A 27,431-nucleotide genomic window follows, 5' to 3' on the forward strand; every position below is an offset into this window, starting at 1 on the left:
TTAACTTGAGCAAACGTGGTATAAAAAAGTGTGATGGTTTGAGAATAACTGGTAGATAAATAGGTAGCTGCAAAATCAATATTGGGGAGCTAGTGGACTAATTTACTTGATGACGGAGGAGCTGAATAACACAAGTTGTGCCCATCCAGGGAATAAAGTGAATTTATCTCTGAAGAAATTACCGGCTTGAACATATCTTGTTTTGTTGAGACTTGTCTTTTCGTCAAAGTCTTTTAAGTGTTTGCATACATATTTGAGCATATGCGTGTCAATTGGGACAGCTTCGGTAAATCCAAAACCAGATAAAAGCACAAAATCAGCAACTTTTCTTCCAATCCCATGAAATTTTTGGAGATAAAGCGAGGCTTCAAGGTAACTCAGGGAGTTAATATGTTCAATAAACTTTCTTTCGCTGCTAAAGTTACTCAGTTTTTTCGCCAGAAGGATGATACTTTTAGCACGATACCCAACGCCACATTTTTCCTTCAAGATCTCTTCAGAAGCGTTTGAAAGTATTTGAAGTGAGGTGGGAAAAGTGTAATATTGGAATTGTTTTGAGGATTTGTTTTTTTTATTGAATTGGTTATCAATATTGGGAAACAAGGAGTCGTTTTCAATATTATAAAAGTTGTTATTATCTCCATTATATTCATCACCGTACTCGTCACTGCCGTCATCACTAACACTACTCCAGTTGATTCCATTTTTTTCATCTTTAATCAATTCAAAGTCATCTTCGGTACAAACAAAGGACGTTGTTATATCTTTGTCCCTGATGTCGCACAAATAAGTGCCAAAGTGTTTTCTTATGTTCTGTACAATGGTTGATATTCTTTGGATGTTATTGTTTGCAGTGATAACTCCGACAAAGAGTGCCTCTATTGGATCAATGTTAAGCAGTCTTATGCCTTTAGGGGAGGACAATATAATTGGATCTGACTTTCCCCAAAAGGAATATGCTTGTGAAAGTGAATTTATCTTAATTTTACTGGTTTCACTATTTTCGGGTTCGTCATCGCTTTTGCTATTGTTTTCCCATGAGTAGTCTAAATTAAAGTAATGCCTTATATGTTCATGGGGAGTCAGGGCACAACAGTGAAATGCGGAAAACACAACATTTGAACTGGTCTTTTCTGGATGAAATGAATCAATCTTTTTTTTCTTTTTGGTTTTCTCAAACTCTGCTTCGGCATTGTCGTTATTACAACCATCGTGAATGCATCTATAAAGGGTATCATTTTCTAATTCCTTAACTTGAAATACTCTATGTCCAAGAACTCCAACAAAACTATCTTTAGATACCTTCCTCCACGAGAATGACTGTCCTGCTGGCAGACAGTTGGTTATTCTCAGCTCGTTCTTGGGTACATTCAAACTTTCATACTTAATGTCAATCATTTAAAGTGACTTAAGGTAGTATCAGTAATAAATAGAATTCTATTCCTAACTTATAATAATAATATTGGTAAAGTGGCAGTATTGGTATTATTAAAATAGTAATAATAGTAATGAATTAACAAAATTATGAGTGAGTTATTAGTCAATTATAAGTGGATAAATAAGTGAATAGGTGTAAGGTAAATGAGTATATAAAAAATATAGATAGGTATAAACAACTACAAATATATATATATATATATATATATATATATATATATATTTATTTATTTATTTGTGTAGTATATATATACATACATATAAAATATATATAGTTATTTATACTATCGATATTTACTCAAACTATAAAAAAGTAGGTAATATGGTATTACTATTTTTATGTTGGTAGTTTAGTGCCTAAGTCCTTATGCCTAAACTGAAGGTCTATATATAATAGTAATGGTGATAATATATTTGTGATAGTAGCAATAATAGCTATGGTTAATAATAGTAGTGATAAATGATAGTTACTATGAGTGGCGAATTTGAACTAATAATAGTATAGAAATTAGAAAAGCTTAAGAAGGAGCGTATAAAGCGAAGAAGTTCTTTAAACTAATAAAAAAAGATGAGGATGGCGATTAGTGTAACAAGTGAAAAAGTAAATTGAACCAAAATAAAGTTTATATAAAAAAGAAACTGATATTCTGAGTAGCTGTATCTTTGCGCTTTAAAGCAAAAATTTTTACCACTACTAAAATGAATGGACCACTAAATAACAAAAATATTTGTTTTAATTAATTTATATTTACGCTATATATTTATACTTGTAGATAAATTGTATTTTATTGTGGGTGGGTTGAATTAGACACTAGTACATTTAGGCGGATTAAAATGGTGTTTTGTTTAAATTATGGCATTTCCTATCCTACTTAGCAGTCTTGTTCAAAAAAGCAATTTTTAATTTTATATTTGATTAAATGCAATTTACTATTTACATATGATTGAATGCTCAAATTTCAAATAGCAAAAAAGGAAATCTAGTATCGCAAGGTCTTGCTTTTTATGAGGTTCCCGATGCTAATTGTTTCTAGTCCCCTCTTTAGTTTACTGGCCTAGTGGTACGGTTCGAACTAGTTTTATTTTCGCAAAAAAGGGGACCTTTATTTATACCTCAAGCCGTTTCACTAACGACAGTTTTTCTGATTCAAACCATTTTTAAAACTAAAAATAGAAAATATCGGGCGGGAAAAGCAGGCGCTATAAAATAGTTGCGTAGTTATATTCTGATTTATATAAGAGCGAATATGTTTAAGTAGCAAATGGCATATAAGAGTTAGATGTGAAATAAATAAATATATGTGTACATATTGTTTATTTTAAGGTGAAGCAAAGTGGAAATTATTAGATAGTATATGTTTGTGGTAAAAGTTACAAACAGCTAAAACGGGTCATAGAGGAGAATTACTACAGTTTTGACCCTTCCACTCTTCCTTTTCGGTAGATGACTACTTGTCTAAAGGAGATGCTTAATGGATGCAGATAAATACGAACGTATAACAGTTAAATTCTGCGGACACTTTTGCGTGAACGGCGTATTAAGGAGGAATAAGAGAAGTCGTATCTGAATTAACATTTGAAAGGAGAAAAGCGAGTAGTTGGTGATTGGACGGAGCAGGCAGGTGTACGTGATTTATGAGTGCATAGATACACCGACATATACACATTTGGTTCACTGCAAATCTAAAGGCGATATTCCAAATGAGTGGTGTAATAAGTGACTTAGTGAGAGAAGGTGGTGATTATATTCGTACTATTGATAACAATATGATAAAAGAGGGCGATTTGTTATTTGAGGGAGTAGGTGGAGAGGACCACAGGAGCGATAATAACCAAGTTGCCCTTTGTAACAGCAGTGCTTTGTTGGGGTTTGGAAACAGCGAGTTAGAGGAGGTGCCGTCTCCAATAGTAAGTAAAACAATAGTGCCTGAGATACAGAATATAATAGCGAGTGTCCACCTGAAATGTGAGTTGGACCTGAGATTAATAGCTATAAGCGCCAGAAATGCTGAATATAATCCGAAAAAGGTGAATGCAGTCGTAATGAGATTAAGAGAGCCCAAGTGCACAGGTTTGTTGTTTAGAAGCGGAAGATTAATGATAACAGGAGCAAGAATGGAGGACGACGCTAAACTGGGTGGGAAAAAAATGGCTAAGATATGCCAAAAAAGTGGTTTTCCAAGAGTGAAATTCGCGAACTTTAAAATGGAGAACATAATTGCGACGGCTGACTGTAAGTTTCCCATTAGACTTGAAGGTCTTGCCTATGACCACAGGGATTTTTGCAATTACGAACCAGAGTTGTTTCCGGGACTTGTTTATCGTTATCATCCCGACAACTCTCCAACTAAGGCTGTTTTGTTGTTATTTGTATCAGGTAAAGTCATTGTTACTGGATGTAAGAATTACAAGGAAATATGTACCGTTTTTGATAATATATATCCTGTATTATGTCAGTATAAAAAATAAATGGCAAAATGTGATGTTTAACTATAAAGTTAAATTTTAATTATAAAATGCTTGCTTAATTACTTAGAAATCCTCATTCAATGAGAACTTGTAATTTAATTTATTTGAATTAAATTCGCTACTTTTAATTGCTTGGTGACTTTGTTCATTTTTGCAAGTGTTCATAATATTTTGATCAAAGTATATTGAACTATTATAACTGCTGTTGCTGTATTCGTCTGTTTTTCTATATTTGCCGTTTGTCCTATTTTCGCCGCTCATATTTTGAATGTACATCATGTTCATATTCATATTTAAATTGTTTGCTTGTTCTGCTTCGAGTTTCTTTGTTAGCAATAAGGACAAATTATCGAGCATATAGTAATCCGCCTCTATCATTAAGCCTTTAATTATGTGTATTTTATTAGGAACAGTTACTGTTGAACCAGTTCTCAAATAGTCCAAAATATATTGAAATAACATCCCGTTTCTGTCTATAAATATTTCATATTCTTCGTTATCAATCACATTTTTTTTATCTCTTTCCAAGTTTGATAAAAAAGCAGAAAAGTAACTTTTATTCCCGTTTATACTTAACAACGTAGTGTTAGTGGTTTCGTAGTAAACACCTCCTACGTTCACCTTAATTTTCTTATCTTTTATCATTTTTGCACCAACTAGATTACTAATGAATTAATTACTGAATATCACAGGTTTTGCGTCTATAAATCCGCTTTTTTCGAAACAAAATTCGGGATCAATTGGTATCGACTCCACAAATGATCTCTCAAACCCTTGTTCTATTTTTGTTTTTTCATCAAGTTGTCCTCTTGAATTAAAACCAAATAAATATGGAAAAATGGGACTGCTCTCAAAAACAGTACCACACTCAATTTTTATACGCACTAAATACCGGTGTTTGCATAATTTAATTTAAGTACACTAATACATGCATGCATATAAAACAGTTTTTTTACGTGGCAATTTAAAGTTTTCACTGAATATTTGCCTTCTCTTCTTTCGCTTAAAGGAGAATGAAAAACGGGATGTCCGCGATTTTTCAGGTCCTAAAAATGCATCTATAGACTTGAGAGTACTGTTTGCAGCAATTGTTTTAAATCAAGAACACTTCGCCTTTAATAGCTATGGAGGTAATATGAACAAGTACATGTATGGATTAAAAACAATAATGATAACTCATAATGTCAATTTCAGTCTTAAATAAAAAAGGTGAACTCTGATTCTCAGTATGTCCGCACAACAAGTGCATTCCAAGACGTAATACTTAATTTTATATTTAATAGATGATTTACACACAAGTCCTCTTGTACCTAGAAACAAATCTGAAGCCAGGCGCGCATTTCTGGCGGGTCGCTCCGAGACTGTCTAGGCTGGTGATTTGTGTCAGAAGTGACATAGCGAATGATAAAGAGTTTTTTAGAGGCAATTTGAAGCAGTTAGTCTCTTATTTTTGAGATAAGGAAAATCAAGAGCAGTGAGGTAGCAGGCTTAATTCCTTTAGTTTTGTTTCATTCTACCTCTGTTTACTGGAGAATTTTTGAGATACTTGGTTTATGTGTATAAGGTGATAATAAAGAGTAGGTTATTACTCATATGACAATAGCAGGACTTGAATGATAATTAGGCAGGATACAAGTACGCATAGGGAGGGAATGCACCAGAGAGTCAAAGATGGACGTTATTAAGGAAAGCAAGTCGTTAGGTTCAAACAGAAAAAGAGGGTTTGAGGCCGCTATTAATGAATCGTTAGGAGAGGAATACGGAGATGGTTTGGGCGACTTTGTAGGAGTAAAAAGCAGGAATTTCGGCAATGTTTTTTCGAGTAGAAACGTATGCAAAAAGGATATGAAACTAGGCACTCTATTATATGGCGTTATAGACGATGTAAACGAAAAGGAACTGACTATTTCTCTTCCGGGACTGAACAAGGCAATTATATCTGCGGGAAACACACTGGAAGACGAGGATTCGTTGGATGAATTTGCAAGGAGCATACAGAAATTGGGATTAAATGAGAGATTTACCGTAGGACAACCTGTTAATTGCGCAGTTATATCAAATAACAAGATAAAGAACAACTTAACTATAAGACCATCGATATTAAATGCAGGTTTAAACAATAACTCAAAGTGTTTTGATGTTCCTGGATATGTGATTTCAGGTATGCTTGTGTCAAAGGAAAATCACGGTTATGGAATATATACTGGAATAAAGGGTATCAAAAGCGCATTTATGAAGTTTGGTAAAGGTGTGGATAACTACAGGCTCGGACAAATACTTGTGTTGAACGTAAATAAGTACTATAAAGAGAGGTCACTTTTGGTGTGCACTCCGATGGGTAACAATAATGAGGAGAGTGATAATGGAAAAACGATAATTAAGAGAAATGAGATGTTGAGTATATATGAGATAAAACCAGGACTTAAACTTGAGTGTTTGATACATTCATACGGGGATGGTGAGGACAAATCTCTTGCTAGTAAAAATGGAGGAAAGAATGGTGTCAGTATGAGCAATTTAAACAAGAAAAGGAAATTGAGTAAAGATAACGTGAAGAAGTTTCAACCAAATGCAAAAATGTTACAACTTAAGAACATAGATAAGAACTACGTGAGCGAAGAAGAAATTTTAGGCATTAAGGAGTATCTTCAGGAAGAGAATCATTCATTAAAAGTTAGTTTTTGCATGGGAACTATGTTGGGTGTTGTTCCAAGCGAACATTCAGTTCATCCTTTGTTCTGTTTGAACGAGGAATACAGAAATGGCCTTTCTGGAGGATTCAAAAAAAGATTTCCATGCTCATCAGTTGTTATTGCAAGGATAATTGCAGTAATTTCGGACTCAAATAACAAAATAGTACTCTCGATATTGCCACATGTTGTTGGTAACGAATTCAAAGTTGGTAACGACGATTTGGTTAACAAGATAGTGGTTCCTATTCTGTCTAAGGAAAAAGATTGTGAACTCGGATCAGATTTGAGAGCAGGAGATAAGGTGAATTCTTTGTCGAATATAACACTTTATGGCTGTGGAAACGACGTAAATGAAGATAAAAGCAAGGGAATAAACTTTTTGTCCAATATTGGAAATAAATGGTTTTCAATGTGTACATATTTGCCGAGCAAAGATAGCGAAAAAATAGACCAGACAATCAGAACCTGTCAATATAGAATAGTTTCTTATTCAAGATTGGAAAATTCTTATTTGGTATCTTTCGACTCTAAAATAGTAAATGAAAGGTATTTTTCAGCATATGATATAAGTCCAGGTAAAATAGTGGATGCTAAGGTTGTGGAAATAAATAATTGGGGTCTGTCTGTTAGACTTTCCGATTATTTTTCAGGGAGAGTGTATGTTGAGCATCTATTCAACAGCAGCATGAAAATTCAGACTGGTGCAAGTGGTAATAAGAGCATGAATAAGGAACAAATGAATTACATTAAGAAGAACTATCAAATTGGGCGTGAATACAAATTCAGAATATTAAGATACGAATACAGCGATAATTCTTGGAATCAGTTATTGCTATTAACTGCTAAAAAGGCGTTAATTAGGGACAAACTTCCAATCATAGCCTCAATCAGTAGTGAACTAAAGGTCGGACAAATTGCAACAGGTTATATAAGTAGAATATGTTTAGTTGACGGCAAACAGGAAAGTTCCATTAAAAGTAGTGGTAGTTACATTATTGTCAGATTTTACGGAGAGGCATACGGCTCAGTTTCGTACAGGGAATATGTGAATTATTTAAAGGAGAGTGAACTGAATTTAGAAAAGGAGGACATTTCCTCTATAGTTCCGAAAATAGGTGATGTCGTTACTGTGAGAATAAGGAGCATAGATCTTAATGGTTTTGGAAACAGCAGGTCGTTAAAGTTGAGTTTAGACATAGAAAAAGACAAGGAAGATAACACTTCATTATCTTCAAGCGTGAGAAGCTTGATCAACCAACTCAGGTTGACCGACAACACAGGCTACTTTAACGACCTGACAATGCCAGATGATGACGAGAGAAATTTAATAAACGTATACGATCTTGTATTACTTGGAGTTACTGTGGAGAAAGGATTTGTGTTTATTAGGGGAAGAAGAGAACTTCTGTATTTGACTAGAAGCTCTATATCGGATAACAAGAAGAATTCAGGACAGATATTTGACATGTTATATAAGTTGTGCAAAACATCGAGATCTCTGGGTGTCTTGAACAAAAAGATTAAGAAAGTCAATTTTGGTCCAAATCTAAATGTGGATTGTAGTAGGACATATAAGCAAAGAATCAATTTGATAAGATTTGATTCAAATAACGAAGAAGAAGAGAGGGATGATTCGCGTTCTATAGAATTATCACTGACTTTTAGAAGTATAAATTTAATGCACTCTTCAACTTATAGCAGCAATAAGAGACTGGATAAGGGAAGTTTGTGTTGGGGAAATGTGACTCACATAGACAAATATGGACTGCTAGTTTCGGTTAGAGGCTTGGTTACGGACGGATCCGTTAATATCCAAGAAACTAGTAAGGATTGCTGCATAACTGGATTAGTACCTAAGCATTTGTTGAGTTCCAACATCTATTTTGACAGCAAGGAAGAGTTGTATAAACACTTTGAGATAGGTGAGTCCTTAATACTGAGGGTAGTCGATATAAGCGAGGGAGTCGAATGTGGAAGTGGCGTGGATAAAAGAGTTATTTTGAGTTGTAGAGATATTTTTAGTGTTTTAAAATGGTCAGGAGCCTCTTTAGAAGGAGAATGCGAGGTGGTGAATCAAATATTTGCAAGTGAGAGACGAGATGTTGATCTAATAAATCGTCTAGCAAAGGCAATTGGAGTCAGAAGCACAAAGGGTGTTAGAACAGAAATGATCGGAAAGATTATGGGATTCAAGATTAAAAAAAGGATATTTATGAGTGGAGGTAACGAATTGGGTGTTCTGGCCTCTGTAGACATGGAAAATTCAAGTGAGGAAGTTTATTTAAGGTTGTTAAATAATGAAACAGCGCTTGGTAAATTGGGTAACCTTTCAGATGAGGATTTCAAAAGCAAAGACGCACTATTTGGACTGGTGCTTGGAGGTGGATATGTCATGAGTATAGATGGTATTGGTGATACTACTTATGTTTATAATTTAATATGCATCAATGATGACGTCAAGGATAAATATGAGAAAACAGGCAATTTTTTGAGAATGTGCAGAGAGGAAGGAGTTCATATTTCGAATTCGTTGTTGAGTAATATCAAAACTCGCAGTTACAGGATAATAAAGAATAATATAGTGTATCTGGGTGGGTTATATTGCATATCATTGTTGGATGTGGACTTAGATCTGAGGGATGTTGCTGTAAATAAAAAAGCAAAAAAACTGGCAGGTCAATTAAAAACGATTCCAGTTGTGGTTTATTCCAACAGATTTGACAAAGAATATGATGTCGGTGAATTTGAGTGTTTTCCGTTCGAAGTCAACTTTGAGGACGTTCCTATATGTTATTCAAGAGTTTTGGGTGTTAGAAGCGACTCGTCTTTAGACAAGAGAGGCGTAAAGACACCAAGTTTAGGTGTGGATGACGTTGTTGAGTGCAAGATCATAGATCACATGAATATGTACAACGGATTAATAGTTCAGTTGAGGGACAAGAGTTTTGGGAGAATACACGTATTGGAACTAGATGACGATAACCTGGATAGGCCACTTTCTATTGAAAAGTACAAAATAGGAAATACGATAAAGGGGATTATATATGGCAGGTCAGATGTAAACAGAAAGGTATTGTTGAGCGAGAGTTGTTGTAACCCGAGACTCAAGTATGCAAACCTAAGCTGGGAAATATCAAGTAGGGTGTCTCGAGTAAGAAAAATAATATACAAAAAAGATGATGGAAATTTAATTGGAGTGATAAGCGCCGTGAGTGAAATATCAAGGGGTTCAATATTGAGTGGCTATATTTCAAACAGTGGGAGAGAGGGAGTGTTTGTTCGTTATGGTCTCGGTAACCTGGTTGGAAGGATTAAGCTAAGAGAGTTGACATTGCGAACCATAACACCTGAAGAGGCGAGAAGCACTTTCTATCCTGGTAGATATATAAAACAGATGATAGTTACAAACATAGGAGACGACAATAGAGTTGACTTGAGTTTGTCAAAGTTGCAGTCTGACGACATTAAACTAAGAATATCTCAGTTAGAAGAAGAAGCTCTCACAGATGGCATTAAAATGGAGGTGGACCAAGAGGAGATTGCAGGGGGTGGTGATTCTGGAGACAAGAACAACAATTTAATATTGAGCGATGTAAATAGAAAACTTGGTTTTGACGATTTGTATGTTGGAAGGGTGCTTGGTGGAGTCGTCAAGAATGTGTCTAAAAAACACGGATTGTTTATAAGATTAACTGATTTAAAGGGTGACGTAGTTGCTTTGTCACAAATACAAGAATGTCTGGACGCAGAATGCAGCGGAAATACAATATCATCTGTGTTTAGTGTAGGAGACAATGTCTTGTGCAAAGTGATTAAGTTAGATACTGATAATGAGAAGGTATGGGTAGGAGTCAAGCCAAGTTACTTTGAAAAATACAGAGTTGACCAAGATGAAGAATGCTGTGGTAAAAGAGAACGTGAATTGGAATTAACGGACGCATCAAATGAAAGAGAAGACGAGGACTGTGCAAATTATGCGAATGACATTGAAAAAAGCCATTCCCTTGGCTTTAGTATTAACGAGAGCAGTTTTGTGTATCCCAGAGAAGTTGGGTCTTCAACAGGAAGCAACGACAATATGGGCTCTGGTTCAAATTCAGATCCAGAGTCCGATTCTGGCTACAAGGACTCTGAAACCTACATGAAACAAGAGAAAAACAATTCTGGTAAGCCTGATTTAGAGACTAAGAACTTGAATCGTAATAAGAAAGTACAGAAACAACTCGAACGGGAGCACAAATTGAGACAAGAGGAGGAAAGAGGAATGTATTCGCACTTAAATCCAACGAATATAGACGAATTTGAGAGGACCCTGGTGACAAACAGAGACGTATCTTCAATTTGGATCAAATATATGTCTTATTACTTGGATACGGGCGACTTGGACAAGGCAAGAGCAATTGCTGAGAGATCGCTAAGGCAAATATCAGTTAAGGAGGAAATCGAGAGATGGAACATGTGGATTGCATATATAAACATGGAGATAGTCTACGGAGGTGTTAGCGAGAACACTAAAAATGAGAATGCTAAAGCGAAAATGCGAGAAAACCTGAGTGGTGTTATAGAACGTGCATTAATGAATGTATATGACCAAAAAAGACTATATATACAGATATTTAATTCGTTTAAGAAGTATTCAACTGAGGAGTTGGGACTAAGTATTTTACTTCAAGGGCTGAAAAAGTACCCATCTAGCAGAAAATTGTGGGTAACTTATTTAACGAGTTTGTACGAGAATGACAATCAAAGGAAGACGAGAGACGATGTTATACAAAAATCGCTAAAAAGTGTCTCTAAACACAAACTTGTTCGATTCATAACAGACATTGCGAGGTTGGAGTTTGAGCACGGGAACGTAAACAGAGGAAGAACTATATTTGAAAATCTGCTGGATGAGAATATCAAAAGAATGGATCTCTGGTCGCAGTACTTTGATATACTAACAAAATTGTGCGTCAACAACCCAAATAGCGAATATATTGAAATGGTGCGATCCATATATAGATCCTCCAGTTCAAATGGGCGGTTCAAACCAAGAGGCATGAAGATGATATTCACTAGATGGTTGACCTTTGAAAAGCAATTTGGAAACAGCACAAGTCAGAAAAATGTGCAGGAATTAGCTATTAATTACGTTACTAATTTAGAATCAAAGTTATAAAGCATTATGCACTTGTCAAGATAAATATGTATTAAATCCAGCGAGTAATCAGGGGAAAAGTCCGTGCTGCAACCTGGGTTTATCATATTTACTTTATTGTGAATAACCATATGCTAAGTCAAGTCTGTTTAAGTCATTTAATTGTTAGTAAGTAGTATATCTTTAACTAGTTTTTGGTGAAGTAAAAGTTGCTTTAGGTTTCACTTTTTTAATTTCTACCTGCCAAGTTACTGCGAGTTAATGCCGTCTGAATTCATTAGATCTCGCAGAGGATTGTTAAAGCCCATTCTGAACAAATTGTTTCTGATATTGATTCCAGTGATTATGTTTAGTATCATTATTCCACTCATAGCGCTGAATAACACAGTTCCAGCAATAACCATAAACAGAGTTTTAATTTTTTTAAGTGACTTTATTTTGGGAGTGTTTATTAGGATGAATCTATCATTTAAATTGTTGTAAACGTTTTGCGGATCTTGTGTGTCATACAGCTTTTCAATCTTGTTGTTTATTTCATCAGGATAAAACTGCTTCAAATAAGCTCTGTGATAAGTCACTCTACACCTGAGTATTGTTACACAAACGTAGTAAAGCGATGAGTAGTCGAAAAGAACGTCGCTATTAGAGTCGAGTTCCAGGGGTCTGTATTTTCTTTGATTTACCTTTATTAGTTTTGCAGCCCAGAAAAACCTCAACAAAATCATGCAGGATTCGACTGTTGGCTTCATTCCTAACGTTTGCATTCTCATTGGAAGATGCATCACGTCTTTAACCCTGACTTTAATTGGATTTATTCTGTAATGCGAAAAAGTTCTTGTGTATTCCGTACACGACCACATTAAACACCAAACAAATTGATTCCTTCCGGGGTATAACGATTTCTCGTTTGTAGGGAGGTAACTTACATAGCCTCCGAGCGTTTCCCAGTTTAGTGTTTGCCAGTAGAAACTGCTATCTGGGTTTGGTTTGTACTCGTTTATGGATTTATAGTAATGCGCCTGGTACATTGTAAGCAGTTTGATTCCCCTCATGCACAAGTTTAGAGATGTGTAGGAGCTTGTGAGCGAACTCTCAAAGTACCTGTAAAGTTTGCCGTAGTGTATATACTTGGGAATCTTTTTGACTCCGAGTCTGATTCTATAGCCGTTATTCATTGACAAAGCCAATAAGTTATTCGAACACACTTTGGGTAATATCGTAAACTCGAAAAATATTGGTGGACTCTCAGGCAACTTTAGTCTGCTTTCAGTGGGTAAAAGTGGCATATCGCCATTGCTTAAATTAAAAACAGTCAAGTCGCCTCTTATTTCAATGAGTCTTTTAAATAAGTACCACAGGCTTTCGCTCGGGGACCTTCGGTACAACTCTTTCCACGTTCTGTATATCCTCCCTTCTATTGGCGTTTTGTGAAAATCGTAGTCTTCATACTCCTCCTTTATCATTTTATCTACTTTTTCGCGACAAATCATATATAGTTCACAAGTATATCTTAACAAAAATTTTTCTTTGTCGAGCTTCTTATCATTGAAGTTCTTGTCGTCCTCCTCTCCAAAAGATCTAACCAGGTTGTTCTTTATGGTGCTTAAATGATTCTGATTCATCTTCACCGGCTCTATTAACTTCATCACATTATTTAACCCAAAAGAATCAATAATCTCCTTGTTGTACTGAAATATACCCAGACCCCTTTTGGCCAAGCTTTTCATATTCCTATTCCAGCCACCTGTCTCGTTTTCATTTGTATTATCGCAATTGAATTCTTTACTGTTCTCATTGGAGTAGTAACTCATTAAGTCTGAAATTTCCTCGTTCTTCTCTTCCTCTGTTTCAAAATCCCTGTTGTAAAACTCGTATTTGTACTCCCTAACCAGTTTCAAGTAGCTCTCCCAGCACTCCCTATGGGTATTTGGTATAAGTCTGCGGCCATCTTCCTCATTCAAAAATTTTATCTTCTTCGTATTCTTTTTTTGCTTCACGAAATACAGCAACATATCCAGTCGCGCTTCGTTCGCTACCCTTTCCGACCCGTACTTGATATTAAAGGCCCAGTTTTTTAAGAAGTCCTCTCTCAAATTCTCCAAGTGCAGAAAACTATTCACGGCCTTATTTTTTTTCTCTGCTGACGAAAATATTCCGCTCAATAAAGAATCGCGACTCTTTTCGCTTAGCAGTGAGGTCAAATTGACGTGCTCCTCCAGAAAATAGTCCCTTTCAGTCGATTTGTTCCTTAGATGCTCAATTCCGCTTAAAACAGTCCATTCAGTCGTGTAGTTCCTTTCTAGCAAGCCATTTTGCAGGTCATTGCTTTTGCAAATTATTATCGAATTTATGAACACTATAAATTTAAGGAGAAGGGAAAGCTTGAGTGAGAGAAAAATACCATTACCCTTACATTCAGTCATTTATTCATCCTCAATTAGTTTTAATACGATGTTGTTGTGGATATCTTATCTTAATTTTTCTATATCACTGCATAAACTTACGTACCGGTAAAGGGAGGGAAATAAAAATAGCATATTTGCAACAAAAAAAATCTTGGCATATCAAAAAATATTTCTATACCTGGATTAATTTTTTTTTCCACATGTCACGGCAAATACATTAGTAATTTTTTTAGTACCGGAATAAATGCATGTTTTGACAGGAAATAATAATTGACATGTAAAAAGAAAGTGATATATTGGTGCTATATACTGGTATAAATTACCAATACCAAATAATATATAAAGATAGGGATACAAATAAATCCACGGATATTTGTTCGATTATAATAGGATTAGATGAGGGTATTTTAAAAACAAGACTGATGAATGAGGGAAAAACGATATAAAGTAATGAATATAAAGTTATTATCGTTAATATTGCTTTTTTGTCGAATAGGGACAGGATTTTCGACGGAGATAGTGTATGACGGCGAGAAAAAGAAAGACAGCCTGAGCTTGTTAGACATAAGTTCGTTGACTGAAAGGTTGGAAACAGATTTGTACACGAAAAAGAACTATGAGGCAGAAAGATTGGTGTACAAGAAAAGTACGGACATAGATGGGTATCCAGGAGAGGACGAGAATGGTGATGAAAAGAATAAAGAGGAGGTGTACGTGAAATTAAAGGATAGTGTGTATGAGACCGATGCAGAAACTGCAATGCTGAGCAATGATATAAGCAATTCAGCAATAAATACGTTGAGATTTAACTGGGAACTGGACAACTACGAAATAAAAAAGGAGGTTCAGTGGATAATTTTTTTGTTTATATTTAACAGCAACAAATACGTGAGTATTCCGAAAAAAATGAACTTGGTGAACAGTTACAAGGGCTGTTTATTGTTTTTGAAGAACAATATAAAGTCGCTCGTAAACAGGGAACTTAAAGGTGAGGAATACATTGTTCTTATACAAAGAGGTTGTGCGATATACATGGACAAGTACTGGAAGTTAATAAGCAGCTGGAAGAATAACAAGAAATCTAATAGTGAGTATTTGGGTTTATTGAGAAAGGTATCTAACTCAAGTCTTTATTTAGTTTGGAGAGAGATTTACAAAGTTGATCCTGCCAGATCACAGTGGTACATATTAAGAGAACTCTCACAAAATAAATTTGACGAAATTTTGCGGCTGTTAGAAATACTAATAAAGGATGAGAAAGAATTAGAGTCTGTCAAAAATATAGTTACAGAGTATATGGTACAGTTCAAGAGATATTATAAACAGAGTGAGCTTGGCAGAAAGAAGCAGAAGAAAGAGTATGAGAAAATGAAATATAAGAACAGGTCAGACACGGAGGACGGTTATTGCATAAAAGATTGTAAAGACAGAATAAAAGGAAAGTGCAAAAGAATTGACCTTAAGATATACTTGCCTAAAGAAATGCCGGAAATGTATGTGTATCATACTCATATTAAAACCTGTGTATTGAATTTGACCATAATGTCTTTGTTTCAGGAAACAAAGGTTTATTTTTATGATATTTTTAAAAGAACAGGAATGTACTATATTTTTCATAAAAAGTCAATATCTGTAAACAGGAGGGCGTTGTTGAGGTCAAATCAAATATGCAGTTTAATGTTCCATTTAACAACAAGGCTGGAGAGACTTTATCACCTATTTTTGTTGAACAGTAAGTACACCATAGAACGTTCAGAGCTGTTAAACAACAATCGCACTTTGGGTTTGGATTTGAGGAACGAAACATGCACGGGGGATTGCAGTTCAAATAATGGAACAAAATTGGAAAAAAAACTTTCATTTGATCCACATTATTATTCAGTTTCATCCAATATTGGCGTTGAGAAGTATTACACTCAGTGCTTGCTTGATTTCAACGAAAGTAAATGTATAACTGAGTTTGAAAGTTACGTTTCGAGTTACGTTAAAGAAAATAAGGATTTGTTTAATACTGCAAGAATAGATTCTTTGGGCAAATTGGAGACAGAAGAGGACATCGAAACTAAAAAAGCAGTAAGAGCTGATGTTGATCATGGTTTATTCATTAAAAATGCTTATATGGAGAAAGAATTTATATTAAAAAAGTACAAATTATATGATGAACATGTCAAGAGCATCATTTCAAAGTCAGATAATATTGAAAAGTACAAAAGATCGGGTATAACTTCCAATAAAATACCAAATTATGTGCCTTTTGTTCAAATATTGTATTTGAATTCAAAACTTTGGAGCATGGAAAAACTGTGGTACAAGTTTCCAGTTTCATATTCTATTGATTTAGGAAAGTCAATTAATATTGGTAGAGATATAAGTGTCAAAGACAAAAGTTTGGGTGAACTTGTAGTTGACAGTGTTTCTGTATGTATTAAAGTTGTAACCATATTGTGGAAGAATGAGTATTTGGAAATAAATGGCAGAAAATTTAGAATTCTCGATTCTAGAAATAACATTGAACTTTACAAAAAAAGCAAAGGGACATCTAGAGTTTACGAAGACTATTCAACCATTTATTTAATATGTATCAAAACAATGTCTCAAAACTTGATATATTATAGAAGATTCTTGAAGCATTTGTATTTAGATGAATATAAAAATAATTGGAAGATGTGCAGATATTACGATATAAGTGATGATTTTGGAAATCCTTCAATAAGTTTTCAATATATAGATGACAATAACGTTTATCTTCAGTCACTCCCAAATAAATTGATTCTGCCTTTGATAAATAAAGCAGTATTTTTTTCACTTATATTAAGTTATATTTTACTTTGCATTTCGGGAGTAGGTTTCCACGTCATACTTTTTTTCGATTTATAGTAAACAGAGTTGAAGATTCATAATAAATTAATATAAAAAGAAAAGCTATTACAAAAAACCGAATACGGGAATGGGATTAATTTGTTTAGTAAAATTAAAAAAGATCTGAATGAACTCTATACTTAAATTGAAAAAATAAAAAGTATTTACTGGTTTATAATTTTTTGATGAAAATAATGATATAAATTTATTGTCATTTAATTAAAAATTAATTCAAATGAACATAACTAAGAGGATTATTGTTAAAGTTGTATCCACTACCGAATATATGTTGTTGATTCTGAATAAAAGGTGGTAAGTTATTTTGCATAGGTGTTGGTTGAGTTGGTACCTTTGTAATTTTGTTTGCAACAATTCTTGATAAAGATTCAGAAAATAGATTATCACCAAGAGCATTTACTGGAACGGATGCCTTGAAAGAGAAACACGTTGGTGAAGAAGGTGGTGAGATGGGTCTTTCGTTTACTACTTGTTCTTCTTGTTGAATCGTCATATTTTCAGTCGAGTTATCATTGCTCTGAACGTAGTTATTATTTTTCGGCTTCCTTCTGCATTTAGATCTGAATACATCTTGTGAAAATGATTTTGGTGATGAGAAATCAATATTTGTCTTTGGTGGTTGTATTAATGGTCTGATAATAGTTTTTGAATCATTTATACTTGAAAAGCCTGTGTAATTTGAATTATTATAATCGAAGCCATCCTCACCATTTGCACTGTTAGTTCCTTTTTCAACACATGAATTCTTTTTAAGTATACATTCTTCTGCCATTGCAGTTAACAAGTATTTTGCGAGCATTTGAGAATCCATACCAAGTGGATTATTGTTTTGCGAGATATTGTTCTGTTCATTTTGAGGAATTTGATTCGGATTTTGCATCATTTGAGAACAAGGAATTGCTGTGATGGGAATATTATTATTATTATTATTATTTAAATGATATGTCATATCCATCATTCCCATGTTGCCATTTGGCATCATTGGAGGAAATCCTTGAATCATTGCTCTAAATTGTGGTGGTGGCAACGTTGGAATTTGTGGGTTAATTATTCCAGGAAATTTGGGAATTTGTTCTTGAATATAGTTATATGGAACATGTTGTTGTGGAATTGCCATCATTCTTTGGGGAGCAAACGGAATATTTTGAATTCCTATAGGTTGTTGGGGACTGAAACTTAGCTGTGATGTTATTAAAGGAGGTGGTAATTGATTTTGATTTATACCTTCAATTATACCAGAACCGATTTGTTGTAAATGAACTTGATTAGGAACTTGAACGAACATTTGTGCATTTTTATCCAAATAACTTGAAGCTATTGGGTGGTTGATGTTATGTTGCATTGTAATATGATTAGGAGGAAATGCAGCAGGCGAAATAGTTGTGTTATGTGCTTGGAATTGAATGCAACTTGGAGTTTGACCGTTACTAATCTCAAATTGGTTCGTTGAAGTACAATTTTGTTGCTCAACAAAATTGCCTGTAGTGATACCATTATTTATATTTATTATATTATCATAAGGAGAGACTTGTTGGTTTGTAACAAATTGAACTTCATTTTCTATCATCAAACCATTGTTAATTCTGGAATTGCCTTTGGTCAAAGGAATACTTTTATTTTGTTCGATTTCGTTTTTATTTAATGTTTCAATTACATCCCTTCTGATAACATTCATATTTGGACTTGAAAATCCACTCTTAACCAATACTGTACCATTAATATTGAAGCTATTATTCGGGGTTAAAGTTCCAGTATTTGAATTTTTTTTTGGACTCTTCGAAATCAATGATTCAATACCGCATCCTCCACTTGATTGTGGACGGCTTACACTTTTTCTTATATTTTTAGAAAGGTTCTTTTGTTTCTTTAATAATTCGTCCTCAAGATTTTTAACTGTTTTATCTAATTCCTGCAGGTTTTTGTCAATGCTTTTTATTTCATTCCCAATAAACGCCATCCTTAACGTAGTTTTCGATTGTACAGAAATCAAAAAGTATTATATATCTTAAATTCAGGTCTATTTTTTAAATATTTACTTATAAAGTTAAGTGTAATACAGTAATCACATGTAAGCAATAACTGATTAAATGAATTAAATAGTAAACCTTAACTTAACTTCGCCTATAGTTTAGTTTCTCGTTTTATGAATGTTTTAAAAATTTAAATGTATATGAATGTATGCACATATGTTTATATATGCACAATTGAGCTATATTATTGACTATTTTTTTATTCCAACTATAGGTGAAGTCAAATATGCTTCTAGACAATTTCCATTAAATCCAATTCTGTATTTCAAGTCCAGATTTCTTTTTTATTACTTAGAGCGTAGTTCAAAAATAAAATAGACTAATGGATCATTGTATTTATAGTTAAATTTGAGTGCAAATAATCACACCTGGTGGCACATGCATACATGCATGCAGGCGCCAAAGCAAGTGCAAATATTTGCAGGTTCCCACGTAAAATAGAATTAGTGGTAACTGAATTAGAGGACAAAAAATTGAAATTTATGATAACAAATTAAAAAAGTCATTATAAAAAACAAACGCGTAGTTTTCTCCTAAAACAGTTATTCTTAAAACTTTAGACAACAAATTTCCGGCATTGGAGTCGAATTTGGTGCGTAGTGATACCGATATAGGGAAAAATTGATTAAGCAAGTGGAATTGGGTGGGGAAATTAAAGTTTAAACACAAGGAATAGGGCAATCTCAGATTCACAATAACTTGTGTAACCAGAAATAACTGGTGTTTTTATATATGACGATAATTCAAGTGGGAATCTAATGATATAGCAAGTGTGTATAACCATGTGTTAAATAAGAGCGTACAAAGCTCATTCCTGTTATTCTAATAGCAGTATTTTACATGAGAAAGATGATAAACAAATGAATATAAATAGAGAGAATAATTTTGGCATGAAAAATAGAGTTTATAATTAAATTATCAAGTAAATTTATTGATAATGGTCAATTGTCCATTCAAACTTTCTGTTTGGAACTATAAGCGGATAAAGTTGAGGAAAAAAAGTTGGACCATTTTCTCTAACTTCACGGAAATATAACTTTCTAATTATAATCTTCATAATAATAAAGCTAACAGTAATATTAATAGTAAATGTAATTAGAAGAATGTAATTTATTTTACCAGGGAGATGAACAACGTTTAGAATATTGGATAATGGAGAACCTTGTTTAAATAGCATATAAACTGTGGATAAGAAAAGGAATGTAGAATGCACCGAAAACAATATATTTGTTGTAAGTGAGAGTCTGAATGGCTTTGTTCTATGTATTGCAATTCCAGTAGATAAATATTGAACACATGTAGTAAGGAAAGTAACCGTGTTTTCAATGCAAATCTGATATTCAGGTATTCTTTCACCTCCAATTGCCTTTCCATTAAATACATAAGGAGTGAACCCTTCATTTTTGGATGCAATGTAATTATTCATCATCAAAAAGAAGAATTGTACCACACACTGCATAAATATACCAATTAGCACATTGCTGCTCAGTATATTCGTATAGACAGGGAACTTGGAGGGAAGCCGCTTATTTGTCTTGGTAAATGTTGCAAATATAGATATTGGGAGAAATGCAATAAGATCTGACCATATAAATTGATGATCCGTAAAATTGGTCCCTTTGCTGTATAAAAACAAAACTGATGTAAATTGGATAAATATGTACATTACGATGTATTGAAATGATTGTATTGTAGACGTCAGAGCTGCTCTTCCTTCTAAAAGTATATCTGGAACAGCGTCTATATTCCTTTCTACAGAGGAAATAAATGCAGAAGGCACCGTTTCATCGTGGTCAGCAATGGAAATGCCTATATCTGCTGATTGTATAGCAAGGACATCATTGTTACCATCACCACACATTCCTACATATGTCTTTGGACTTAATTTTTGCAGGTTAAATATGTGTAACGCCTTGTCTGTTGGAGTCATTCTACAGTAAACATGACAATACCTCGTTATAAACTCCAGAGCAGACATCTTAATTGAGAATGGTATGTTATTAAATTTCGCATCGAATTTTAGTATCATTTTTTTCTCGAAAGATGTCAAATCAATATTGTTACAGCCATTGAAAATGTCTCCAACAAAACAACCATTAGATGTCATATTGTTATTTGAATTAACCTGATGATTCCTTGTGCAGTTAAGATTAAATGGTATGTTATTGAGCCCGATATACTCTTCTTCACTAAGGTCTTTGTCATTATTTAAAGTACCGTCAGAACCACAATATATACTTGTTCTTGAGATTGAATCAAGTGGAATCCATTTTGGAAGATTGTTAGTTAATTTCCTACTTATACCAACATCAATATCACGGTCTTTTCTCTTTTTATTGTCATTTACATTATAATTACCGTTACAATCATTATTATTAGAATCACTCGCACGACAAATACACGAGTGATTACCAGTATAATTGGTTAAATTTAAATAACTGCATAAATAATAGTATACATTCTTAAATGCTTTAAGCAAACGTTTTTTTCTAGAGGATTTGGTGTGTGTTATATTTGGATCTTCAATTGGATCATTTGACAAATCAATGAACTCCAATCCGAATCTATTATGAAGCTCATAAAGGGATCTAAGACACTGACCGGTGACAACCCAAAGAATATTCTCAAAATTGTAATTTATTAAAACTTCGTGAATACTGGAAAATTCGTCAATTTTTTCAAACTCATTGGATAAAAGGGTCCACTTGATGGTTTTGTTAACATTATTATCTGAATCTTTATTGGAAAAAATATCTCCAACCACGTATATCTTAGATTCACCACTGTTTGGTTTTTTGTTTGAAATAATTCCACATTCATTTGCGATAGAGATCGCTGTATTTGTATGGTCCCCTGTAGATAAGACGCAGTTAATATTAGCATTCTTGAGAGTGGATATAACATTAATGCTGTTTGGTCTCAATTTATTAGCAAATATCATCAAACCTATATAATTAAGTTTATCCTCGATCTGATTTCTGGTTAATTCTTCTAAGAAACAAGAAGAAGCATTTTGAGGTACGTCAAAATAACCAAAAGCAAAACCAATGATTCTCATGCCTATTCTTGAATAACTCAAAATGTGGTCCTCTAAATTAATTGGAACTGTATTATAATTACAAATATTTTTAATTTGTTCAGGACTGCCTTTGCAGAAAATCATTATTTCCGTTGGTTTTCTGGGGTTTCTACACAATACTGTCATTCTTCTTAGCTTTGAGCAGAACTCAAATACCTTAATAATTTCAAGTTCGTTGCAGTCTCCGTCTTCTTTATTTATATTAAAATCACTTTTGTGTTTTTTAACGACACGTGTAGAAGATATTTCATTGGATCTGGTCTTTGAATTGACAATCAAGTCTAAATAATTATCGCATTCACTTTCACTCCTGTTGTTATAACCGGTGTTTACTGGGGAGTTGTTTGAAGAATAGAGATTTAAGTGATCATCAACTGAATTGGAGTTGTAATCATAGTCGTTCATATCTTGAAGCTTCCAACCACTAAAGTTAAGCATACACATTTCCAAAGGTTCACCAACTGGAATTCTCTGGTCGTTCTTATAGCAGTCAAAATCACAGTAATTACTGTAGCTGGATCCTATCTTGTTTGTGTTATCTCTGTCGATAAAGGTAATGGAATGACATGTAGCAAGTGCCTTTGAAAGAGCACTAGGTACATCATTGCTATTCGTGATGAGACTAACATTATTATTTTTGCCAATACTATTGCCGTTGTTGTCTACAAAAGAGATGCAACCGATAACATCAAGTCCGTCCGTGGTAATAGTGCCAGTTTTATCGAAAACAACAGTATTGACTTGTCCAGAGATGTTAACAGAGTTAGGATTTGAACAAGATATCTTCTTTTTCTTGAGCTTCATAACAGCAATGTTGCAACCAGCTGCAATAGTGGCAGGGAGTGCAGGTGGAGCCACGATTGTAAATAAGTCGATTGATTTGAACAATATCGTAATAAAGTCAACGCATACCATGTAACTGAGGATTCCAGTGAGGATACACCCGATAACTCCAATTAAGAAACAGAATTTAACAAATTTCATAGAATCTCTATATAACCTGTCATTTTGAAAGTGCATTCTGTTGCTGATTATATCGCTATACATGGACTGGTATAAAAGACCTTGTAATGTGGAGAAGCCTGTTCGAAGTACCAATGCGACACCATACTTATTACCATTTATTCCAATAACAACAGTACGCGAGAACAACAAATGCTTTTGATCTTTCTCAAATGAAAAGTTACCGTTTGAATACTTTGGTATAGGAGTTTTAATTACAGGAATCGATTCACCCGTCAATGCAGCTTCATTCAATATGGCCTCTGAAGACAAAAGGATAGCATCGCAAGGAAGCGTCATTCCTGGTTTTAATAAAATGAGATCTCCTGGAATAAGTTCAGATGAGTCAACAATTTCCTCAGATGAACCTGTAAAATTAGAGTCCAAAGATATAACTGGAACTTTGAGATTCAGCTTAGACATTTCTCTCATTTTTATATGTGAAGATCTTGTTTCACTAACTGAACTCAGCAAAGTAAAGAATGTTATAATAACTATACAGATGGCATATTCCATATACGAACTATTCATCCATACAATAATTGCAGATATTTGAAATATAAAAAATGGGTGAAATATTTCGTTCTGAATTAAATCTAGTATTGAAAGTATTTTAATCTCACATGAACATTCTCCAAACAAAGATTGCAAATTTGACCTTATTAGTGGGTATATGTTATTTGAGTTGTTTTTATTGTCAACATTAAAGTCATTGTTATTGGAGTTACTGGTAGTACCACTTGCTTTTTTTGGTCTATCAAGCAAAGTGCTTATGTTATTTCTAATTTCAGTATATGAGGTATTGTCCAGAGATGGTTTTGTTAGAACAAACGAACTATCTTTGGTGTAAAATTGATATATAGAACCGCAGAATACGAAAAATATGATTTCCACCCTACCATTTTTATTTATATCCAAGTGTCCTGAAGGGCTGAAGTTAAATATTTTGAGCAAGTTAATCTCGTAGTTGCTTGATTCCAACGAACAAAACATTCTTTTTTCTACTATTATATAGTAAGAATCTTTTGTAACTAACAAAAAATATTCACAAGAATCTATGGTCGAAGCGCTGTAATTCATAACTCTAAATACATTTGGAAACCAATGACAAAAAACTGCAAATATTCCAAAAGTCATTATACATAATAATAAATAAATCCTGCTCAAATATATTCTCTTATCAATTGGAGATGCAAATATCGGAACATCAAAGTGAGCGATTTCATCTTTGTATTTGTTGTTATTAACAAAGTCTTTGTTAACTACAGAATAAACAATGCAGCTATGTATTCCACCAAATGATGATTTTTCTTTTGGAGAGTATTTGGTTTCAACTGACATTATTAATTGATACTATACCTTTATTCTTTATTATTATTAAAATACCTGCAGATGATCAATATATTGGTACACAATAATGTCAGTACTTATATTATTGTATAACAAGAGCAAAAATAATAAAGAGTAATATCAGTATTTAACCCAAATTATCTCTCAACACCCTACCCTAAAGTAAGGTGCTACTTTTTTGAAATAATCCAATATTATTGCCACCTAATTATATCTGCGATTGTGTCAAATGTTGAACAAATTATTGTATGTTCCAAACGTAAAAAGTGGCCGTAAATACATATATATATACTCAAAAAAACAATTAAATAAAGTGGTGCTAACTCTAAAGCACTACTACAAGACAAAAACAGAGCTTATGCTTCCTCTCAATTAGCAAGAAAAGTTAATACCTTGTTAACGTCCGACGTGAATATCAAAGAAAAAAAATGTCAAGAGGCAGGCTCAAGAGACAATTATAATTTAGTCGGTGGCGCGGTTTAAAATATAATAAAAAATTATTGGATTCATTATAATTTTTTGTCTGGCGCCTATTCTATATTTCAGTACTTAAAATAGAGAAGCATAGAATGTAAGTAGAATTAATTATACAACAGTAGATAAATCACCAAATTGTTTCGACATGTTTGTCTAGAACTGGGATAAGTACAATATTAGTATTTTATTTATTACGAAAATTCAGATTTAATCTAATTATTAAATCGATTTTACGTTTTGAATATCCCGTCAAAATTTAGACAATAGCAAAAGCGAGAATTTGGCGGCAAGTGTTGTATGTAAGTCAAATTATGAAATTATTATTGGTAATAAACAGACATTAATACAAAAAAAGGAGGTGTTGGGGTTTTAAAATAGAGGATATTGTTAAAATAACAACTGTACTATTTGTAAAAAGTGCAAAATACGAAATAGGATTATAGGACCTGTGTAAGAATTGTATATATATTTTAAATTTATCGCACAATGTCAAAAAGATCAGCAGATTATCAGTTGACAAACGAAAATTACGATAAGTTTGAGAAATCAGAGGAAGTAAGTGGGGAACAGGGTTTTATTGGAAAGGAGGGGGATGTCGATGATGAAAGCATATGCGAAACCTTAACAAACTCCAAGGAGGAAATAGCATCTAGAAGGATAGTTCGAGTTAAGAAGAGATATGACAACTTGAAAAATGCCCCGCTTCAGACATCTCTAGAATCAGGAGAAGACAGCGGTGATGTTTCGAAGAATGTGGGTAAAGAAGTAGCCAATATTCAAGGCGACCAGAAGGAGGATAATGGTGGCGAAGGAAAGGATGACAAAAAAGACGATGATAGTAATAGCGATTTTGATGGTGAGGATAAAGACTCGGGTGACAAAAGTGGTGTAGATTGCGACAAAGAGAAAGAAAAAAAAGCTGGAAATGACGATTATTTGCCATTTGGTAGCACAGGTCTAAGTAGTAGTTTCAAGAATCCATTTATATCGCTTGCTACAAATAATGAAAGCAATTTTTTGTTTTCCGGTTTCGGAAATGATTCAACTAAAAGCAAGGGTGAAGGCTTATTTGGAGGTTTTGGTGATGGTGCCAAATCAGAGGAAAACGATTTATTAAGTACTGATGAATTTGCCAACAATGACAAGGAATCAAACGATGAGGAGATAACTAAAAAGGCTTTTACTGGTGAGGAAAATGAGGAGACGGTTTACCAGTGTAAAAATGTAGATTTGTTTATATTAAAAGAGTTAGAGGATTCTCAAAAAGCTTTTAGAAAGATGGGAAATGGAATTATTCATTTAAACATTCCAAAAAACAGCGATGATTCTGTTTTCTGTGAGAGCAGTGATGACAAGAATAGCAATAACGAAAAAAGTAATGAAGGTGAGAACAGTGGTGATTCCCCATTATCATCAAATCAACAGCCAAGAATTATATTTCGTCAAAGTGGAATATACAAGGTACTGCTTAATACTCCATTAAATAAAGAAATATCAAAAACATTTCAAAGGAATAATAATATAAGAAAGGGATATGCGGTTAATTTTGTCGCTTTTAATGAAGGATCTGAAGTTATACAATGCATGATTAGGTTTCAAAATGAAATAGAGTTGGATGGATTTATTGAGAAAGTAAATAAAACAACAGATAATTAATGGACATTATATGTTATTATAACATTTATTTATTTCTGATTTTTAATTTTATTTCATATAATCTCTCTTTTCCTAATATTCATTACTTTTTATTATAATTTGTAGTTTTCTTCTGCTTTTATGTACAATTTTTAAACAAAACTGATTGTTCTTACTGAGTTTTGTTTATTTCAATTCTTTTACTTAAAAGCTGTTTCAGTGAGGAAAGAGCGAAGACCGGAGACAGAAAATGTAGATTGCCACTTAACATGAGCATGCATATTTACATGCGGAGGATAAAAGGGTATAAAGTGTGCCTAATAGACAGTATTAAAGTTCAATAGTGGGGTTGTGTGAAACAAAAAAGGCTAAAGGAAACGGAGTCGGAAAACACAAGTAAGAGGACAAGACAACTTGAAAAATGCATAAAACGAGAACAAAAGTACAGACAGGAATTTGGAAATGGGTACTCTATCAGACACAAAAGGAGCACACTAGCTTTTTATATTTGATTATATAAGATTTATTTAATCACATACACTGGTACTACCACAGTACCCCTTTTTTGAAATCCTAATTTCAAGTTTAAATAAAGTCCATTACTAGTAATTTATTGCAGTTTGGGCGCCAGTTAGTTATAAAAGCGTTAGTTTGTTGTGCAGGCGGGTTGGAGGCATAAACCTTCCGTTGGCATAGGTATGTAAAAATTGTATGAATCATTAAATTTATTTTAGTTGTAAAGTTTTTCATTTTTTAAAACGCAGTTTAACATAAAGTTTGTGTTTATTTTTTTTTTTTTTGTATGTATGCACTTCAAATGTATCTGGATTTGATCTT

The 27,431-nt window shown here is 33.6% G+C and overlaps 9 protein-coding genes across 9 annotated transcripts; 4 read left to right on the forward strand and 5 right to left on the reverse strand.

Annotated features, from left to right (window-relative positions):
- Nucleotides 1-102: 102 nt before the first annotated feature.
- On the reverse strand, nucleotides 103-1,398 carry FG386_002752 (OGG1 like 8-oxoguanine DNA glycosylase involved in DNA repair; the record flags this gene model as incomplete). The annotated part of the gene is made up of 1 exon (XM_067342201.1): nucleotides 103-1,398. One exon carries the CDS (start codon nucleotides 1,396-1,398, stop codon nucleotides 103-105), a length of 1,296 nt encoding a protein of 431 aa, XP_067197806.1.
- Nucleotides 1,399-3,138: 1,740 nt separating this feature from the next.
- On the forward strand, nucleotides 3,139-3,906 carry FG386_002753 (TATA-binding protein; the record flags this gene model as incomplete). Its single annotated transcript, XM_067342202.1, has 1 exon — nucleotides 3,139-3,906. The coding sequence occupies one exon, from the start codon at nucleotides 3,139-3,141 to the stop codon at nucleotides 3,904-3,906; it is 768 nt and encodes a 255-aa protein (XP_067197807.1).
- Nucleotides 3,907-3,969: 63 nt separating this feature from the next.
- Nucleotides 3,970-4,551, reverse strand: FG386_002754 (uncharacterized protein; the record flags this gene model as incomplete). The annotated part of the gene is made up of 1 exon (XM_067342203.1): nucleotides 3,970-4,551. The coding sequence occupies one exon, from the start codon at nucleotides 4,549-4,551 to the stop codon at nucleotides 3,970-3,972; it is 582 nt and encodes a 193-aa protein (XP_067197808.1).
- Nucleotides 4,552-5,577: 1,026 nt separating this feature from the next.
- FG386_002755 (RRP5-like protein) lies at nucleotides 5,578-11,760 on the forward strand (the record flags this gene model as incomplete). The annotated part of the gene is made up of 1 exon (XM_067342204.1): nucleotides 5,578-11,760. The coding sequence occupies one exon, from the start codon at nucleotides 5,578-5,580 to the stop codon at nucleotides 11,758-11,760; it is 6,183 nt and encodes a 2,060-aa protein (XP_067197809.1).
- Nucleotides 11,761-11,987: 227 nt separating this feature from the next.
- Nucleotides 11,988-14,162, reverse strand: FG386_002756 (uncharacterized protein; the record flags this gene model as incomplete). The annotated part of the gene is made up of 1 exon (XM_067342205.1): nucleotides 11,988-14,162. The coding sequence occupies one exon, from the start codon at nucleotides 14,160-14,162 to the stop codon at nucleotides 11,988-11,990; it is 2,175 nt and encodes a 724-aa protein (XP_067197810.1).
- A 432-nt stretch (nucleotides 14,163-14,594) lies between these two features.
- FG386_002757 (membrane associated proteinplus transmembrane domain or GPI anchor) lies at nucleotides 14,595-17,021 on the forward strand (the record flags this gene model as incomplete). The annotated part of the gene is made up of 1 exon (XM_067342206.1): nucleotides 14,595-17,021. The coding sequence occupies one exon, from the start codon at nucleotides 14,595-14,597 to the stop codon at nucleotides 17,019-17,021; it is 2,427 nt and encodes an 808-aa protein (XP_067197811.1).
- Nucleotides 17,022-17,229: 208 nt separating this feature from the next.
- FG386_002758 (uncharacterized protein) lies at nucleotides 17,230-18,978 on the reverse strand (the record flags this gene model as incomplete). The annotated part of the gene is made up of 1 exon (XM_067342207.1): nucleotides 17,230-18,978. The coding sequence occupies one exon, from the start codon at nucleotides 18,976-18,978 to the stop codon at nucleotides 17,230-17,232; it is 1,749 nt and encodes a 582-aa protein (XP_067197812.1).
- Nucleotides 18,979-19,979: 1,001 nt separating this feature from the next.
- FG386_002759 (uncharacterized protein) lies at nucleotides 19,980-24,473 on the reverse strand (the record flags this gene model as incomplete). The annotated part of the gene is made up of 1 exon (XM_067342208.1): nucleotides 19,980-24,473. The coding sequence occupies one exon, from the start codon at nucleotides 24,471-24,473 to the stop codon at nucleotides 19,980-19,982; it is 4,494 nt and encodes a 1,497-aa protein (XP_067197813.1).
- A 972-nt stretch (nucleotides 24,474-25,445) lies between these two features.
- Nucleotides 25,446-26,615, forward strand: FG386_002760 (uncharacterized protein; the record flags this gene model as incomplete). Its single annotated transcript, XM_067342209.1, has 1 exon — nucleotides 25,446-26,615. The coding sequence occupies one exon, from the start codon at nucleotides 25,446-25,448 to the stop codon at nucleotides 26,613-26,615; it is 1,170 nt and encodes a 389-aa protein (XP_067197814.1).
- Between the last annotated feature and the right edge of the window lie 816 nt (nucleotides 26,616-27,431).

This window comes from Cryptosporidium ryanae (genome assembly GCF_009792415.1).
Source record: "Cryptosporidium ryanae isolate 45019 chromosome Unknown contig_5, whole genome shotgun sequence".
NCBI classification, from domain to species: domain Eukaryota; phylum Apicomplexa; class Conoidasida; order Eucoccidiorida; family Cryptosporidiidae; genus Cryptosporidium; species Cryptosporidium ryanae.